Source organism: Corvus hawaiiensis, chromosome 3 (genome assembly GCF_020740725.1).
Source record: "Corvus hawaiiensis isolate bCorHaw1 chromosome 3, bCorHaw1.pri.cur, whole genome shotgun sequence".
Classification (NCBI taxonomy): domain Eukaryota; kingdom Metazoa; phylum Chordata; class Aves; order Passeriformes; family Corvidae; genus Corvus; species Corvus hawaiiensis.
In genome coordinates, this window is record NC_063215.1 from 47,387,635 (window position 1) to 47,403,414 (window position 15,780).

Consider the following 15,780-nt stretch of genomic DNA (forward strand, 5'->3'; position numbering starts at 1 on the left):
CATTCCACCTCTCTCCCTATCAGTGCAAACTGCACATCTTACAATATTTTTGTTTCAATTTCAATTTCATCATCTCAAATTCTGCCTGGGGCAATGATAAAACCCTGTGTTCTTTTAAGGTAAAGACCATTTACCTTAAAATGGTAAAGTAATTTAATCTAAACAACTTTCCATTAGTTCACTTGTAAGAAATCCGTGTGATATTGTGCAATGATCAAAGGTACCACCTGTCTTTCCCCTTCACACCAGTAACAAGTTTGTTACTCTAGCAAAGAACATTATAGCACTTCTACACAATTTTATCTATAGGTTTAACTAATCCATAGAGAAATTGAAAGGTATAAACTGTAACTGTCAAGCAGGCATCAAAAATGAGGATTTTGCAGTTGCTTGAACCAAGAGATTAAAAACAAAACCACCAAAACAACAACAACACCCACCCCCCACCCCCCCCCCAAAAAAAAAAATAAAAAGAACAGACTATTCCTTTGGACGTCTGGCTTTTTTTTTTTTGGGGGGGGGGGCGGGTGGGGGTGGGAAAGAGGGGAAGAGAGAAGAGGCATACAGTAAATCCACCTTCCTGAACACAACAGGGAAAGAAAACGTAATTGCAGCAGAAACTAAAGTGGTAAAACAAACTAATGGGCTAATTACTGTGTATATAAATCTGCAGGCAATGAAGCAGGTAAGGAAGGGAATCTATTGGAATGGAAGACAATGGATGCAGATTACTTATGGGATTGCATTCTGGAGTGGACTCTGGTAATGGTGATGAAACACTGGAGTCTTCAAATATTTCACTTACTAGATTTAGAAAGCATCTGTGGTGGCAAGTATGGTTTCACTTTTAAAAGTCAAAGTGGATTACTTTATCTTGACTCCAGAGTGTAAACACCTACAGATGACAACTTTGTATCACTGATTTCAGAATAAATTTCAGAATCTGGGGATATGTTGAAGCATGACCACACCTCAGTACAACAAATCTCAAACAAAAAACCCCAATAAAAACAGTGTAAGATATTTTAAGAATCGTTTGTTATGCATAATCATACTACTTTGCTTTTTCTTACTTCTAAAGGTTGATGCATTATATCCTTGTATATTCCAATTCTTTTCTCTGCATTCTCAAGAAAATCTTCAGGCCTCTGCACTAATTGATTAAAGGATGCTAATTTCTTTCGTGGATCTTCTGCAGTCTGCAAAACAAAATTTCAAGATACAGAAATAAAGTATTAAAGTAATTTTTGTCTTCATTCAAATTTAAATAAAGTAGCTTTGGAGAGTATTGCAATGAGTATTAGTCCAGTGATTGCTGACCATGATCCTATCCTGATGAAGTGTAGTTTCTATGAACTGAGAGCAATGTGCCTAGAACTTACATTGATAAGTCTCTGGCCTCTATTATAAAAATTTGACCTGAATTCAAAAGTAATACCTTCATGAAGAAAAAAAAAAAAAGAAAATCCATTTGTAGTACTGTAACACCAAAACCAGAAAATAAGCTAGTGTCCTGAAAATACTAGTAAGAAGTTGCTACAATAAACAAAAATTAAGAACTCTTTTATTTATCTAGATCAAGAAACAGGCAGTGTAGAGCCACCCTTCTCCTCCTGATACACACTTTTAACTTATGGCAAGAAACAGATCAGTGACTTTTGAGTCAAAGACTGAGTCCAGGTTACGCTATGCAATGATTAACATTTGCTGTCATTTAAACCTACTGCTTATGTGTTATCCCACATCTCTTAAAGTAGGAAAGAAATGGAATTAAGATTAAATTTGAGCAAAATAAATTCGTAACATAGTATGGTGATATTTTGGAAGATCAGGATTTCTTCTGCTTTGTCTAAAGTACATTGTAGTATTTTGCACTGTTTAGAAATTAGCAATGTTTACCTCTTCTTCTCCTTCTTCTTCTTCCTGCTCCTCATCTTCTTCTTCATCCTCTTCTTCATCCTGATCTTTCTCTTTCTTATGCTTGTCAGTAACTTTAGGATCCCACTGGCTCCTCTGATATATCTCCCCTGAATCAGGATTTTGCCTTAGTCCTGATATTCTTTGGCATAAATCATAATCTGGACACTAGCAAGGAAAAATTAAAAGGAAATCATGTGCTTATTGTCCTGCTATAACATCTTTTTCTTGGAGAGACAAAATTTCTCTAAATTGGTCTGCTAATAACAGTATTTCATTATTGCCACAGTTATCTACAATCTTCCTTCTTCCTTTCTTTTTGAGCTAATGAAAATAGTTACAACTCTGACATATCTGTGAAAACAGCTTCAATCCATTGAAACCAAAGGCAAACTTATTTCTTTGACTTTGGGGCAAGGATTTTTAATGTACATTTAGTCTCAGTCCTTTTCCTGGAGGAGATCATGTTACTACATGAAATGAAGAATTTCATTTTTCTTTCTAGTGTAGTTAGTATCACTCTTCTATTTGTAGTGTTACTCATGAATACTCTCAAGAACAGGGATTGCTCACTACCTAGTATTAAAACAAAGATTGACTTTCTGAAAAAATCAAATTTGCCTGAAAAGCAGCACAAAAATATGTTTCTTTGATGTTTTAGGATCTCTCCGAGACCACAGAAAAAAGGTTTGAAGTAGGCATTCACCAATTTTCATTATGCATGTTTAAGCAAATTCAGTCTTAAAAGTATGGGATTAAAACAAACACTGAGTTAAATCTGAAAAGTGATAGAGTAGGTCCATACCCTGAGGCTTAGCATCTGACAAAACACACAGAGATGCCAACTAGAATCAAAATCCCAATGAGAATGTAGCACACCACCAGACGCTGACTATTCAGAGCTGTCTCAGCAGCTCACTCTGCACATTCAAAGGAGAAGACAAAAATGATCTAGTTGATTATAAATAAAACACTGCTAGAGGAAGGGCCTGAAAGCGTGTTCGTGACCATAGATACAGTTATTTTGTCTGCACGGAGTCTGGCACAGTTCGGTGTGGGCCAGCCAGAACCCTCCCCAGTGAATAGCTGGGCACAATCTGGAGAATGGCACAGGCTCAGGCCTTTCCCTGTGGGCAGTTTGGGCACTGCCACCCCATTCTGACTAACAAGACAGTTTAGCAGTGTTTGGCCAAAGCAGTTGGCCTGATGTCTGCAGAGTCCCTCTTGCCTTGTTTTGTTTATAATGTGGACGTAGCAAGCAAGTCCATTCTTTTAAGTTACATTGAGAAAGTCCTCTAAATCCCACACTAACAATGATTTTTTTTTTTCTCTGGTTATACCAGAGTCACCTTTGTAAAATATCTGGCACGACATATCACTGCTCATGAAGAAATTGAGATTTGTGAACAAGATGAATTAATAATGAAGCAGTTTCACAATTAGTGACAGAAAAATAAAACTATTTGCTTTTTAACTTCCATATGTGAGAAGTTTCTTCCTGCATTACACAAGTGGCAGATGTACATGTGTCCAAAATCCCATAATAATCATGTAATTCAAAGTTTCCTTTTCTTGAAAACCTGTATCTTCTAATTGGTAGAGGTGCAAAGACTGTAACTGCTGCTGAAGTTTTAGGACATGTTCATTATTTTACTTGAGCAACGCTTATAATGGAACAAACCAGTGAAATTCTATTCCAATATAAAAGAGAAGAATTTATCATTCCTCAATAAATTCTATACTCAAGTATACAGAGAAAAATAATATATTTGGCATACATAGCATATGAGTCAACTAATAATTACAAGAAATACTAGGAAGTTACTGAAGATGACATTACCTTAATGTTAATCAGGACATCCGGTTTTAATTTTAGATTCATTATTTTCTCTATTTGCTGTGGAACAGTCATGTATTCCTCTGAGAGAGAAGGAAATCCAGTGAGAATATAACCTGCCAAATACATTTTATTGAACATATTTTTAGAGGGTTTGTCAATTACAGAGCTAGTTATACTCATCTCCTTCAAACAATACATGTAGTGGTACAATTTTAAACCATGTACATGACATAAAACTGCTAAAAAACCTGTGCACCCATGTCTGCTGCAGATGAAATACAGACAAAAAGGTGTGTTGTTTCCAGCTTTATAGAGTCCTCTCAATATTTGTTAACTCAATAAAAAACATATAGATATGAAAGATCATACCCAGACCACCTGCTTTAAGTGCCTAGCTCAGACACTGTAGTGCCTAAAAAGTAACAAGCTTTCAGTGACCATTTTTGCCACTAAGACTTAATAAAAGGCAGTGCAAAAAATAGCCACTCTTAGATTTAAAACATTTAAACTAGGAGTCTAGGCTTTTTATACATCCTTTAAATGTTCTGGCTTCCATGGACAATGAAGAAAGTCTGAACCACTCTCCTGCCTTTCAAAAGGAGACACTATGCACTCTATATGCACATGGATAATTTGGTAAGCATTTGTTCACTCAGGACTCCCAATGCTGAGACCTGTTTGGCAAACAAACGTTGGCTAGATATGACAAGCAGAGCGGTAATAACATCTTTTTCCTAGTATTACAGTGCTCAGCCCCACAGATGAACTTGTGGCTTCAAGTTCCTAGGACAGTACTATAACTACTGATGGCTGCATGCATGCAGTAAGAACTACTGAATAGCAACAGAATCAATATTCCTAAGGTCAGAATGAGAGACTAAACAAAAATCAGGTGGATGGTTTTAGCCAAATAATAAGAATATTCCCTTAAAGGAACAGTACATGCTTAGAACTTTATGTAATAACATTTAAATGCAAGTCTGAGCAGCACAAAAACGTAGCAGCAGTGTTTGCAAGAGGTGTTAGGAGTGAAGACTCCTACTTCTTTGGGAAGCTACTACCCATAGGTGCAAAAGAAGAAGAGGATAAGCAAGGGAGAGCATAATATATAGTCATTCCTCTAGGAAAGTAAAATCCTGGATTCTAAATTGTTGATACTTTTAGAGAATTCTAACTGGTACTGAGGTGTGAAGATGGTGCACAGCCTCTGCTTATCAATACATCCCAGATAACAACAGCTGATGTGGGGGGAATGGGAGTGTAATGTGGGAAACCACTCTCTGAGAGAGTGTTTGCCCCCAAATCAGTATGTGGGGAGACTAAAAATCATACCTAAGGCAACCATCAACTAGATCAAAAAGTAACCAGGGGATTACCAAGAAGCTTTCGAGACACGTTTATTGTGTGCACTGTTTATAAACTTGTATTTTACAAACACTAAAAGTAAAAAACCCAACCTTTCATACAGTTTCTAAAACCTTTAATGAATAATTTACAGTGAATTAACTGATTAGTTCCTGCTGAAAACCTACTTAAGGTTCCCAAGGATTCATTAAGATAGTAGTTGATAAACAAAAAGTTATTAGAACTAGAAAATACTAAACAAAAATTGGTTTTGGAGGTCAGTTCTAGTTGGTAGGAAAAATAGTGAGGATGTTGGTTATTCTATTCTTTCCTACCTTGGGGCATCTGTAATGCAGAAGGTGTCTTGGCTACAAGAACCAAACTTTACAGTCATGTTTACAGTCTCCAGGACCTCTGTGCTCCTCTGTGATATACACATCTTCAGATTGACTCAAGGAGGGGAACTCCAGTAACAGAGAAGCCTCTTCATGCCTTTACCAAAGTCCTAACATACGGATTAAGAGACTGGCATTTCTGCTGCTACCTCTTCCAGCAGCCTCTTGTGTCCCTTTTTTGTTTTTTAAATTTCTTCCCTACCTCTCTGTCTTTTTTATACTGTTTTAAAAGCCTGGTTTCACCAGGTAAGGCTGCATATTTTGCAAAACTGTTGAGTCTTGTACTAGAGAAGGAATAAAACCCATTGCAACTGAAAGCTTAAAAAAAGCAGGCTAATTTTTAGAGCAGTAGAAACTAACATTTTCTTGGCACTACACCTGTCTCTCTCCTACAATGGAAATTTCAAATAAAAGTCAAAACAAGAAAAAGAAACTACATTTCCTTTTTACTTCCTTTCCTCTTAGCAGTATATTTGTTTTCTCATCAGGGAAGCAGGTTCAGACACTAGCAAGATTTGCAGCACTTGTCTTGACAGCCTCAATTAACATAATCTTTCCTCAAATAGAAGAATTGTAGCCACTATCATTACTATTCTCATCCATCTTACTCTGTGTCACAAAATGCAAAGGGAATAAATAACACTGTAAGAGGAAAAAAAAGCTGTATAACTTTGCATTTTCAATAATCTGTTTTCCTTATTTTTCATTATTTAAAATGTTTAAAATGTTTTTGCTGATGGGTTTTTGTTATGTTGTTGTTTTAGAAGTATTGAAGAATAAAATGTCTGTGTTTTAAATCCTAAAATTCTTCTAGACAGATAATATTGTCAAATAAGAGTCATATCCACACTTAAAATTTTGGGAAAATCATTTTCTCAAAATTAACACAACATAGGACCAGTATGACACTTTCTGATCTCCCATACTGGCAAGTTAATCCCTAAACACACTTTCAGTTTATTGATAGTCCACAACCTGAAGAGCACAAGAAAAGGCTAGAATTATATTTGAGCACCAATGGATGTAAAATGGATGTAAAATTATAGCTAGCACATTCTAAGAAGTTTAGGCTATAAATATACTTGCCAAAATGAGCAACTTCTGGTGACTCAATCTTTTGCAGAATCATTTCTGTAACCCATTCCTCAGGAATACTTTGACCTTGACAAAGCAATTCTTGACACTAGGATAAAATGCAGAACATAGTCTTATATAGCATGTGTTTGTCAAAAATGTGACAAAACTTACAAGATTAGATCTTTACCTTAAGTCCATATTCTGTTTCTTGTTGAATATTCATTTGAATTACTTCTGAAGCTAAGGAAGCATATCAAACATAAGAAAATTAAATTAATTTATACAAAATTTTCCAAACAGACATGTACATGCAGATACATACTTACATACACATACACATACACACAGAGGAAGATATATGTGTGCTCCAAGCAACCAGACTATTTTTGAATGAACAGCCATTATATTTAGGGCCGTTATTATAGTTCGCCCATCCAGAACCTGCTGCTTTATGGCAAGGTCTGGGTAGGAGTTTCTCCCTATAATTTAACCCTGTATATACTACACAAAAATGCACAACAGCAGTTCTGCAAGATTATCTGAACGACTGATATAAATTAAATCAGCATTACTATCTTGCAATTCAGAGATGAGTATTTGAGCTCAATCACTTTTTAAATTAAAAACCAAGATTTAGAAGAACTGTTTAGACACACAAAATCACACAAAATCATCTCCTTTTAGAAAAGTGACATCCATCAAATTCAAAGACTGCCCTATGTCTCTATGGACAGTGACATCATACTAGAACGACCCTGGAAGTTGTTCACACTACTGTATGAATTAAATAATCAGACATTTAACAAAAGTTTTAAAGAATGATTCTTAAGGCTACATTTATATTACTAATAAACCAGGCCAGGGAAAGGTCCTGAAGCCAGGTGACTCATGCCTATACAGCCATAATCTTTCTTCTCAAAACACAGTGGCTGTTTTCCAACTGTTCCTACTAGGAATGATGACTGTTGCACATCTTACCTTTCATACTATGGATAGGTGTTTGGGAGAACAATATTTGCCATGGGCCAAAACAGAGACAGGGAATGTACTAATAAACAATACAGGCAACTGAAATTCAGCAATCTGTGTGCACGCTGGCCCTGTTTTACTTATGAGTATTGACCCATTCATCGGATAAATTAATAGAAAGTATTTCATCATTTAAAAGATTGAGAACATTTAAAACATTGAGAATAATTTTCTGTCTTGGTTTATTTTTAACACAGCACAGGACAGATGTTGATACGCTGGAGCAAGTTCAGTGGACGACACCAAAACCATCAGAAGAGCTGAACAGCCCAAAGAAGAGGAGAGGCCAAAAGAACTGGCCTTGTTCACCCTGGCAAAAACCAGACAGCTCTTACTGCTATCTAAAACTATTTACTAGGAGGTCACAAAGACAGAACCACAGTCTGCACAAAAGTGCAGTTAGGACAGGAGGCAACAGACATGAATAGGAACATGAGAAATTCGAATGGGGTAATTAGGAAGCAATTTTTCATCAAGAAGGTAGTCAAACATTGCAAAGTGTTTCTCTGGGAAGAGGTGGAGTCTCTGTCCTTGGAGATATTCCAGACTGAACTAAGCAGCCCTCTCTAGTTGACTCTGCTTTGACAGGAATGTTGGACTCCGTCACCTCTGGAGGTTCTTTCTGAACTAAATTGTTCATGTTTATGTATGTTGAATTTCTTTGTTTCTTTCTTTTCTGATGTAGAAAATGAAAAAAATTTACTAGCATAAGTTGAAACGAGTGTGTACACACGTGTGGGTTCATTAGCTAAAAGAAGATTAAAAGAAGTACCATGAACAAAATAAGAAAAGAGTAATTCCCTGAATGTACTAGAAACAAGGCTTACAAATGCAGTAATCAAGATTTAGATCAGTTGCTAAGAAAAACTTTCTAATGGCAAAGAGTGTGTTACAGAGATAGACCGCCCAGAAATTTTTTAAAACAAATTTGATGAACATTTGTCAGTACTGGATTAAATACATTCAAACAGAGTGGATTGGCTTAAGTACATTCCTAAGGTCCTTTCTGATTTTGGTATGATCTATTTTTTGGACCAGGTATTAGTTTTTTCCTTGTTATACAATACTATGAATTAAAAATTCTATACGTACCTAAGTCAAAAAAGAACTTTATTAAAAGTGAATTTTACCATGTTACAATTCCAAATCTTCAAAAGAAGATAAAGACACTTCATTTGATAAATAACTCTGCTTCCTGGAGTACATTCCCTTGTACTGGACACTGCACAAACAGAATGGAAAGACCCTCCTATTTTTTCATGGTCTGCACTGGAAAATACCTGTGCTCTTTGAAGTTGAATGAGTTGCCCCCATGTTTACAAGAAGGGTCACATGGATCCCCTTACATGATTGGGAATAGAATTTGATTATGATGAAAAAAAACCCACAGTGATTTTTCTAAGCCTTTCAATAACTAAAAGGCCACTATCAGCAATTTTATTCGTGGTAAAATGGTTACTTAGTCCTTATCAGAAGTGTTTGCTGCAATCAGAAACATGCCCTTTGAATTACAGGGAACAGTGAGGGTATTCTAAACCAAAAGCTATCGTGAAGCCAAAGCAATGTTCCAAACATAGCATATGTTTACCTTCTATGAAAATGCAGTTCCATCTCTGTGCTAGTTTTCCAGCTAATGTTTTCTTTCCAGAACCCTTAAAATGAAAAATACACTTTTAAAAGAAAAACAGACAGAACAAAACCAAACACATAACGCAAAGAACATATTTTCACATGATAAAAACAATGGAAATCTACAATTGGGATTAGGGCCTCAGAGTTATGCACTGGGCAAACACAAAATACTCTTCTTAATACCATCCTCTACTTTGTATTACCCAGCATTGCTAATATACTGCTACTGCCCCTTGTAGCTAATTATCTCCAAAGTAATTAGACTGTTTGTTTCAGAGTAACTCTATCTAAAACTCAGCTATGATTTGACCACAAATTCCTATGAGAAATTCCTTAGGACTAAAATTTATTATCTTTAGCCTCAAAGCAAATTATGATGCAAACCTGCTCAACCCTGAGTGGGATACATAGGAACAATATTTTTTCACTAAAACAACAAATGCTTAAAAACTGTCCTTGTTAGTCCACAGATCTGGTTTGATACTGACAAAATCTTTATCATTTACATGAATCCAGAGGAACCAACATAACTGAGAGCTGAGGCCTCCAAGAGTGATTATCTGAATGGGATTTTGCAGAACTCACCATCTTCCACCCTTAGGATTGTGCCCTTTTTTCAGAAGGGCATATAAGAAGACCCATTTTGACAGTTTGTTTGTCCTTGATAAATTTTGTGATAAAAAATAGCAAAACCCCACAAATAAATTACATTCCCAGTTAGGAGTGTATCAACAAACACTCCAGCCTACTCAGACCTTATATCCTACAGGTGTGAGGAGAATGTATTTGGCTTTGCTTTAATGGCACTACCTCAAATAGGATAGGTGCTCTGCACATCAGTCATATATATAAAAAATATTATCATAAAAATAAACTATTTAATTCCCTGCTTTCCTGGCAAAGCCTGTACGATTTCAACCCTTTGTTATATATTAATGTCAAACGTTTACTGAAGGCAATGGTTGAGAATATGAGAATTTTTTTGTAATGTCTTTCGGTGAGAATTTTATGGTGGTTTGGTGTATAAAACATAAAGTTACCTTTTTCATGTAAGGTTAAAAATTTGATGTTCATTTAAAACTAGATGAGTTAGTTCACTGTAGTTTTCTACTGAGCTGAGGACACTTTAACAAGTGCATATAACCATAAGATGTTATAAGACAAACTTGTACCAAAAAAAGAGAACTCCCTTCAGCAAACTGAGGCACTAATGCAACCCCACATCTGGAAAAAAAAACAATCTGAAAAGTCTAGGATTAAAAACCATCAAAGTTTTCTAAGTTAAGGAGGCCACAAATTATTTTAGAAAAAGAGAGACCTTGAATTACAGTTAAAATGTAGTGCAGATCCTTTTATCAAGACTTGGTGGATTTTGAATGTTTCCAAATACAAAGATCTGTAATATCTCATTGCATGTCTGTAAGTCATTACATTAACCTGAATGTTCTTTTACACCAATTTATCTTTAACCTGTCAAGTTTATTAAAAATTAAAATATTTTAATAGCATTGTTCTGGTTTTGGCTGGGGTAGAGTTAATTTTCTTCACAGTAGCTAGTGTGGGGCTGTGTCTTGGATTTCTGCTGAAAAAAAAGTGTTGATAATACAGAGATGCTTCTGTTACTGCTGAGCAGGGCTTACACAGAGCCAAGGCATTTCCTGATTTCCATACTGCCACACTGGCGAGGAGAGTGAGGGTGGATGGGGAACTGGGAGGGAACACAGCTGGGAGGGAACACTGACTGACACACACAGATATTCCAGAGCATGCGGTGTCATGTTCAGTATAGGAAGCTGGGGAAGAAGGAGGAAAGGGAAGTACTTTTGGAGTGATGGTGTTTGTCTTCCCAAGTCACCATTAAGTGTGATGGAGCCCTGCTTTCCTGGGGATGGCTGAACATCTGCCTGCCCATAGGAAGAGGTGAATGAATTCCTTGTTTTGCTTTGCTCGTGTGCATGGCTTTTGTCAACCCATGCATTTTGTCACCTTTACCCTTCTGATTCTCTGTCTCACCCCACCAGGGTGAGTAAGCACGAGGCTGCATGGGGTTTGCTTGCTGGCTGGGGTTAAACCACCACAAAAATATAAACAATCCAGATGTCAATGCCAAAAGAGAAGAAACGTTTTGAGCAACATGTAACTTTTAGTACAATAATAACATTTTTAATTGCAATTGACTGGTCACTGAAGGCAAAAATTAGTCTCATTAAATGAGACCAGAATTTTTACCATCCTCTGCAGGATTTGAAGAGTGGCAAAGGTAAAAAAGTAGGTATTTGACCCTTTTGGTAGCCCTGTTAAACTAACGTTTTGAAAAGAAAAGTAAAATTGTTAGCAGAATATCTGAAGAAAAAACTTCTATCAGACATCTTACTGGCTTTCCAAAGACAATAAAGCAAGTGGGCTTGGACAACAGAAAGGATTGTTCAGCTTCATCTTCATCAAAGATGTCCGTAAAGGGCTCAGCTTGTTTTCCCTCTTGTGAAGCCATGTGTTTGCTAAGGCTAGAAGGAAAAAAAGAGTTTGTTATAAAGTACAGCAGTTACATGTGTGTAAAATGACCTTAAAATGGAATTGAATTACAAGGTGAATGGATTTGTAAAAAAGACAGCTTTTAGAAGAAGAAAGAGCATTTAGAGAACATACACAATGCAACCATCAAAAGACAGAAACCCCACTTCTGAAAAACAAAGGATTGTCAGAACAATCCCTGATCACCGACTGCTGATATGACTTTTTCTTTACTCTCATATTGCTTGTTGCTCTTTTTCAGTTGTTTTGTTGATTTTTCCTTCCTGCTCCAATTACCACACGATTGTAACTTCCCTCTGGTCTCTGAAATGAACCATGGGCCTGTCAAGACCTTTGGTTTTGTGCTTCAGACACAGAACGGCCCCATCATGGTCAATGAACTACTCTCTTTGTCCACACAGGCAGGCACACGAATAATAACAGAATTAAATCACAGTTCGTGATCTCTTCTGTCATCCTCTCACATATCCCAGCTCTTCTAGGAATGCGGGTGGTTTCAAGTCCAGTGCTACATAACAAATTAAAACCGAAACAAGTTTCTAACTAAGGTAAGTTGGAAGAAAATTTGCGTGGAGCTTTCAAACAAAATGGAGGCCAAACGTGACGAGCTCGCTGAAGTTTGTTTGGAAAAGGCGAAACAAAACCTCGCTGTCTTCAGAGGGCCACTTCAATCTCACAGTCCCAGCAAAACCCACATGCAACCACTCAACCCAGCACAGCCCCACACAACTCCCAGTCAGTTTTAAACTAAAATAAAAACTTCAACTAAAAGAATCTACTTCAGGATGAGAATCTGAAAACGTTGGTCTTGAAACATCAAATCCAAATGTTCAGGCACTTTTGCAGTAAGCACTTTAATATTAAAAAAAGAAAAAAGCCTCCACATGCGAACCAACTCCCCACTGCCCCGACAGAAAACTCACCGGCTGAGCTTTACCTGCCGCTCCCAGCAGTCTCACTCCTCCCCAAACCCTCCCAAGGGTCAATTTCGTAATTCACAAAACCCACCACAACCAAAGCAAAGAATTAAACCATGAACACACACCCCTCCACACACACCCGGTGAGAACCCCCCTCCCGGCGGGAGACCCGTCGTGCGCGCCCCCGCTGCCGCCACGGCCTTGCGCGCCTCCGCCGCCCCGGCAACGGCCGAGCCCTGCCCCTTGCTCCTGGCCCCGCCCGCTCAAGGAGGGGCGGCGGGGCGTGGGCGGGGCTGCGGAGCTGTTCTTGGTGCTGACCGTGCTCACCTCGCGGGGAGCGGTTCCCGGCGGGAGCAGGGAAAGTGAGAGCCAATGCGGATGCGGTGCCGCCGCCGCCCCGCCCCCCCCGGTGCCCCGCTGCCGCCGCCGCGCCCGGAGCCGCCGTTGCCGAGGGGCGGTGCCTGACGCGCTCCGCGACGCAGGCGCGCTCTCGCGGCCTCCCGTGGGCGCGCCTGCGCGTTGGCGCACGGCACTTCCGGGTTCCCTCGGTGCCGGCCGTGGTTCTCCGCTCAGCCGCGCCGTGTTCCTCCCCCGGCTCCCGCTGCTCCCGGGCTGCTCCTGGGCTGCTCCCGGGCAGCCCCCGCCGCGCCTCGGGGCTGCCATGCCGGTGGCGGCCGCCGCCCCCCTGATCAGCTCCGTGCAGAAGCTGGTGCTGTACGAGACCAGGGCTGTAAGTAGCGTCCCCCCCGCCGCCGTCGCAGGTCCCGGGGCTGTGGCCGCCGCACAGCGCGGGGGGGTGTCCGTGCCCCCCCGGCGTGTTGGCTCGGCCCTGCCCGCAGCTGCTGCCTCGGCTGCTTCCTGCAGCTTGTCAAAAACTTCTTTTCGTGTGTTGGGATCTGGTTCTTTTTGGTCACACATTCAAAACAGCTCAACAACTTTAAAAAAAAAAACGTTTTTAAAGTTCTTGTTTTCACTGTGTGTCTGCCTCGTGGCTTAAGCGAAGGAATGGCCTCTGGCAGGCAGGTCAGCGCAGGACCCTCCGGTCTGGGTGCTGCCGGGGTGGGAATGAAGGTTGGGCCCCTGCTTGTTCTGTCCTGTGGCTGCGGTCATGCAGCCAGGAGAACAGTGCTCCCCCGTACCAGGGGGAGTTAAAACTGGACAGCTGAATGTGTCCAAAATTAATATTTGAATTAAGAATGGCTCAAGTGGTTACCACCCGCACCGACGTGTTTGCTGCTTATGACACATTTCAGTCCTCATTGTCTAAATGGCTGGCGAAAGAGCTTCCAGAGTTTTCATTCTGACCTCTGGAAGTAAGCTCTTGAAGATTTTCAGCATTCCTTATGCCCTGGTGTAGAAATTGTAGGCATGTGTTACTCACAGTAATTTTTTGTCATGGACAAAGGGGATTGGAGGTTGGAGTGGTAATTGCTGCTTAAGCCATGTGATGAGCACCGTGTGAGTTAGACACTAATTCTTGGTGTAAATACCACTGTGTTTACCATTTCTTAGCTCCCAATCAAATTTCTTCATGTTTCATAGTGTGCTGGTTTCCCCTTGTTTCATAGTATGTTGATTTTCTTCATTTGAGGTAGTTTTGGATAGGGTTAGGTACCTCAGCTTCAAATGCAAGTTAGGTCTAGTTCCAAGTTCAGATGTTACCTGTACTGATAACAGAAAGATAATATATGCACTGAAGCCCCTTGGAAACTTCCCAAAATGTCACAGATGCAAGAATGATCTCAGTATAAATAGGAATCTGACTTCCAGCTTTTTTTCTGTCAGAAGCAGGTTTGTGCTTTTGTGATAATTCCCAACTGAACAGCCTATGAAACAGAGAAGGATTAATTAATGCAGAGTTATTGTTACAAGTAAATTTTAAAAATTAAGGTTACATTCCAGAAAGTCTTTCCAAAGTGTTAACTTTTTTACCTATGCCTAAATGAGTTTTGAAGGCTACCTTATTTATCTTTCTCACTGTTGCTGGTAAAGGCTATTTTTTGTTCCATTTTCAGCTAAATTATTGTTACATGTGCATAGGGGTCCGGGGAAATGTGATTTCTGAATCAGGTCTTGTATTACTCAGTTTGGTTGTTCTTGGCTCACAACTCATGCTACATCTCAGCTGAGATTTGGCCTTTTGTGACAGGCATGTGTGGATACCTGGCCTGCTTCTCTCTGAGCTGTGAGGCTCAGTTGCTGAGAGACAACATGCTGTGTGCAGGGCCAGTGTTGTGCTTTGGAGTTCTGTCGGCTATCTGCCATTCTCTAGGACTCTCCAGTTGATCTTGTTATTTCAGTAACCACAGTCTTTTACATCTGGCCAGTGGTAGCTGGCAGTACCTGCCTGAATGGGTGGGTTTGTCCATGCTGTGCTTTGTTCAGCATTCGGTTAGGGGCAGGTCCAGTAATCCTGATCACTCCAGGAGGTAAGATGGTTTTCATCAGCTGTGAAAGGCAGTGGTTCACGGATGAGCGTGTGCTGTTTGAAATGCCTCAGCTGAGCAAGGGCATCTCAAAGCTTTTACTTCAGTCACTTCTTGTGAGTGATGAAAATGGAATTTTTTCCCTGAGTAAGGTTTTGTTTTTGCTTTAAAAAAGTACAAGTTGAAGCGCTTTGTGGTTTGATATTCAAATTGTAGTAATTTTTTTCAAAAGAAAAAATTCAACAGGAATCATGTTGGTATGATTATTTGAAAAGACTTGATGCACTTAATAAATGCATAGACTAAGGGATGTTAGAAGGGACTTCTGGAGATCACCAAGTCTAGCCCCCTGCTCAAAGCAGCTTCAACAAGAGCATATTGCTCAGGGCTGTGTGCAGCTGAGTTTTGAATACCTTCAAGTACATAGATTTTACAACCTCTGCAGACCACTTGAAAGAGTTTGTCTCTCTTATCTACACCTTCCTGCTACATGGTTTTAGACAGCAGCAAGATGCTGCCAAAGCTTTCTGAAGGCTGAAAAAACCTAAACCCAGTTCTCTCAGCCTCTCCCAGTGCATCATGTGCTCTGTCCTGTGGATCATCTGGGTAACTCTCTGCTGGAATCACTCTGGTATATCGGTGTCTATCTTATACTGGGGAGCTCAAAA

General features: G+C 39.5%; 2 protein-coding genes across 11 annotated transcripts in view; one reads left to right on the top strand and one right to left on the bottom strand.

The window, feature by feature from the left end:
• AK9 (adenylate kinase 9) overlaps window positions 1-13,121 on the bottom strand; it is a 60,164-nt gene extending 47,043 nt beyond the window's left edge. For 2 of the 8 annotated variants that reach the window (XM_048299578.1, XM_048299580.1), the window contains exons 1-8: window positions 12,690-12,799; window positions 11,609-11,738; window positions 9,191-9,254; window positions 6,761-6,813; window positions 6,583-6,679; window positions 3,758-3,870; window positions 1,900-2,085; window positions 1,074-1,199 (exon numbers count right to left, since the gene is read on the bottom strand). In XM_048299578.1, the coding sequence (XP_048155535.1) occupies window positions 1,074-1,199; window positions 1,900-2,085; window positions 3,758-3,870; window positions 6,583-6,679; window positions 6,761-6,813; window positions 9,191-9,254; window positions 11,609-11,725 (756 nt within the window). In that variant the 5' untranslated portion in view covers window positions 11,726-11,738; window positions 12,690-12,799. The other 6 variants (XM_048299583.1, XM_048299585.1, XM_048299584.1 and 3 more) reach the window with 6 other exon arrangements.
• A 91-nt stretch (window positions 13,122-13,212) lies between these two features.
• Window positions 13,213-15,780, top strand: part of FIG4 (FIG4 phosphoinositide 5-phosphatase) — a 52,952-nt gene continuing 50,384 nt past the window's right edge. For 2 of the 3 annotated variants that reach the window (XM_048299587.1, XM_048299589.1), the window contains exon 1: window positions 13,235-13,416. In XM_048299587.1, coding sequence (XP_048155544.1) covers window positions 13,348-13,416 — 69 coding nt within the window. In that variant the 5' untranslated portion in view covers window positions 13,235-13,347. Of the gene's footprint in view, window positions 13,417-15,780 lie in introns of all 3 variants that reach the window. The other variant, XM_048299588.1, reaches the window with a different exon arrangement.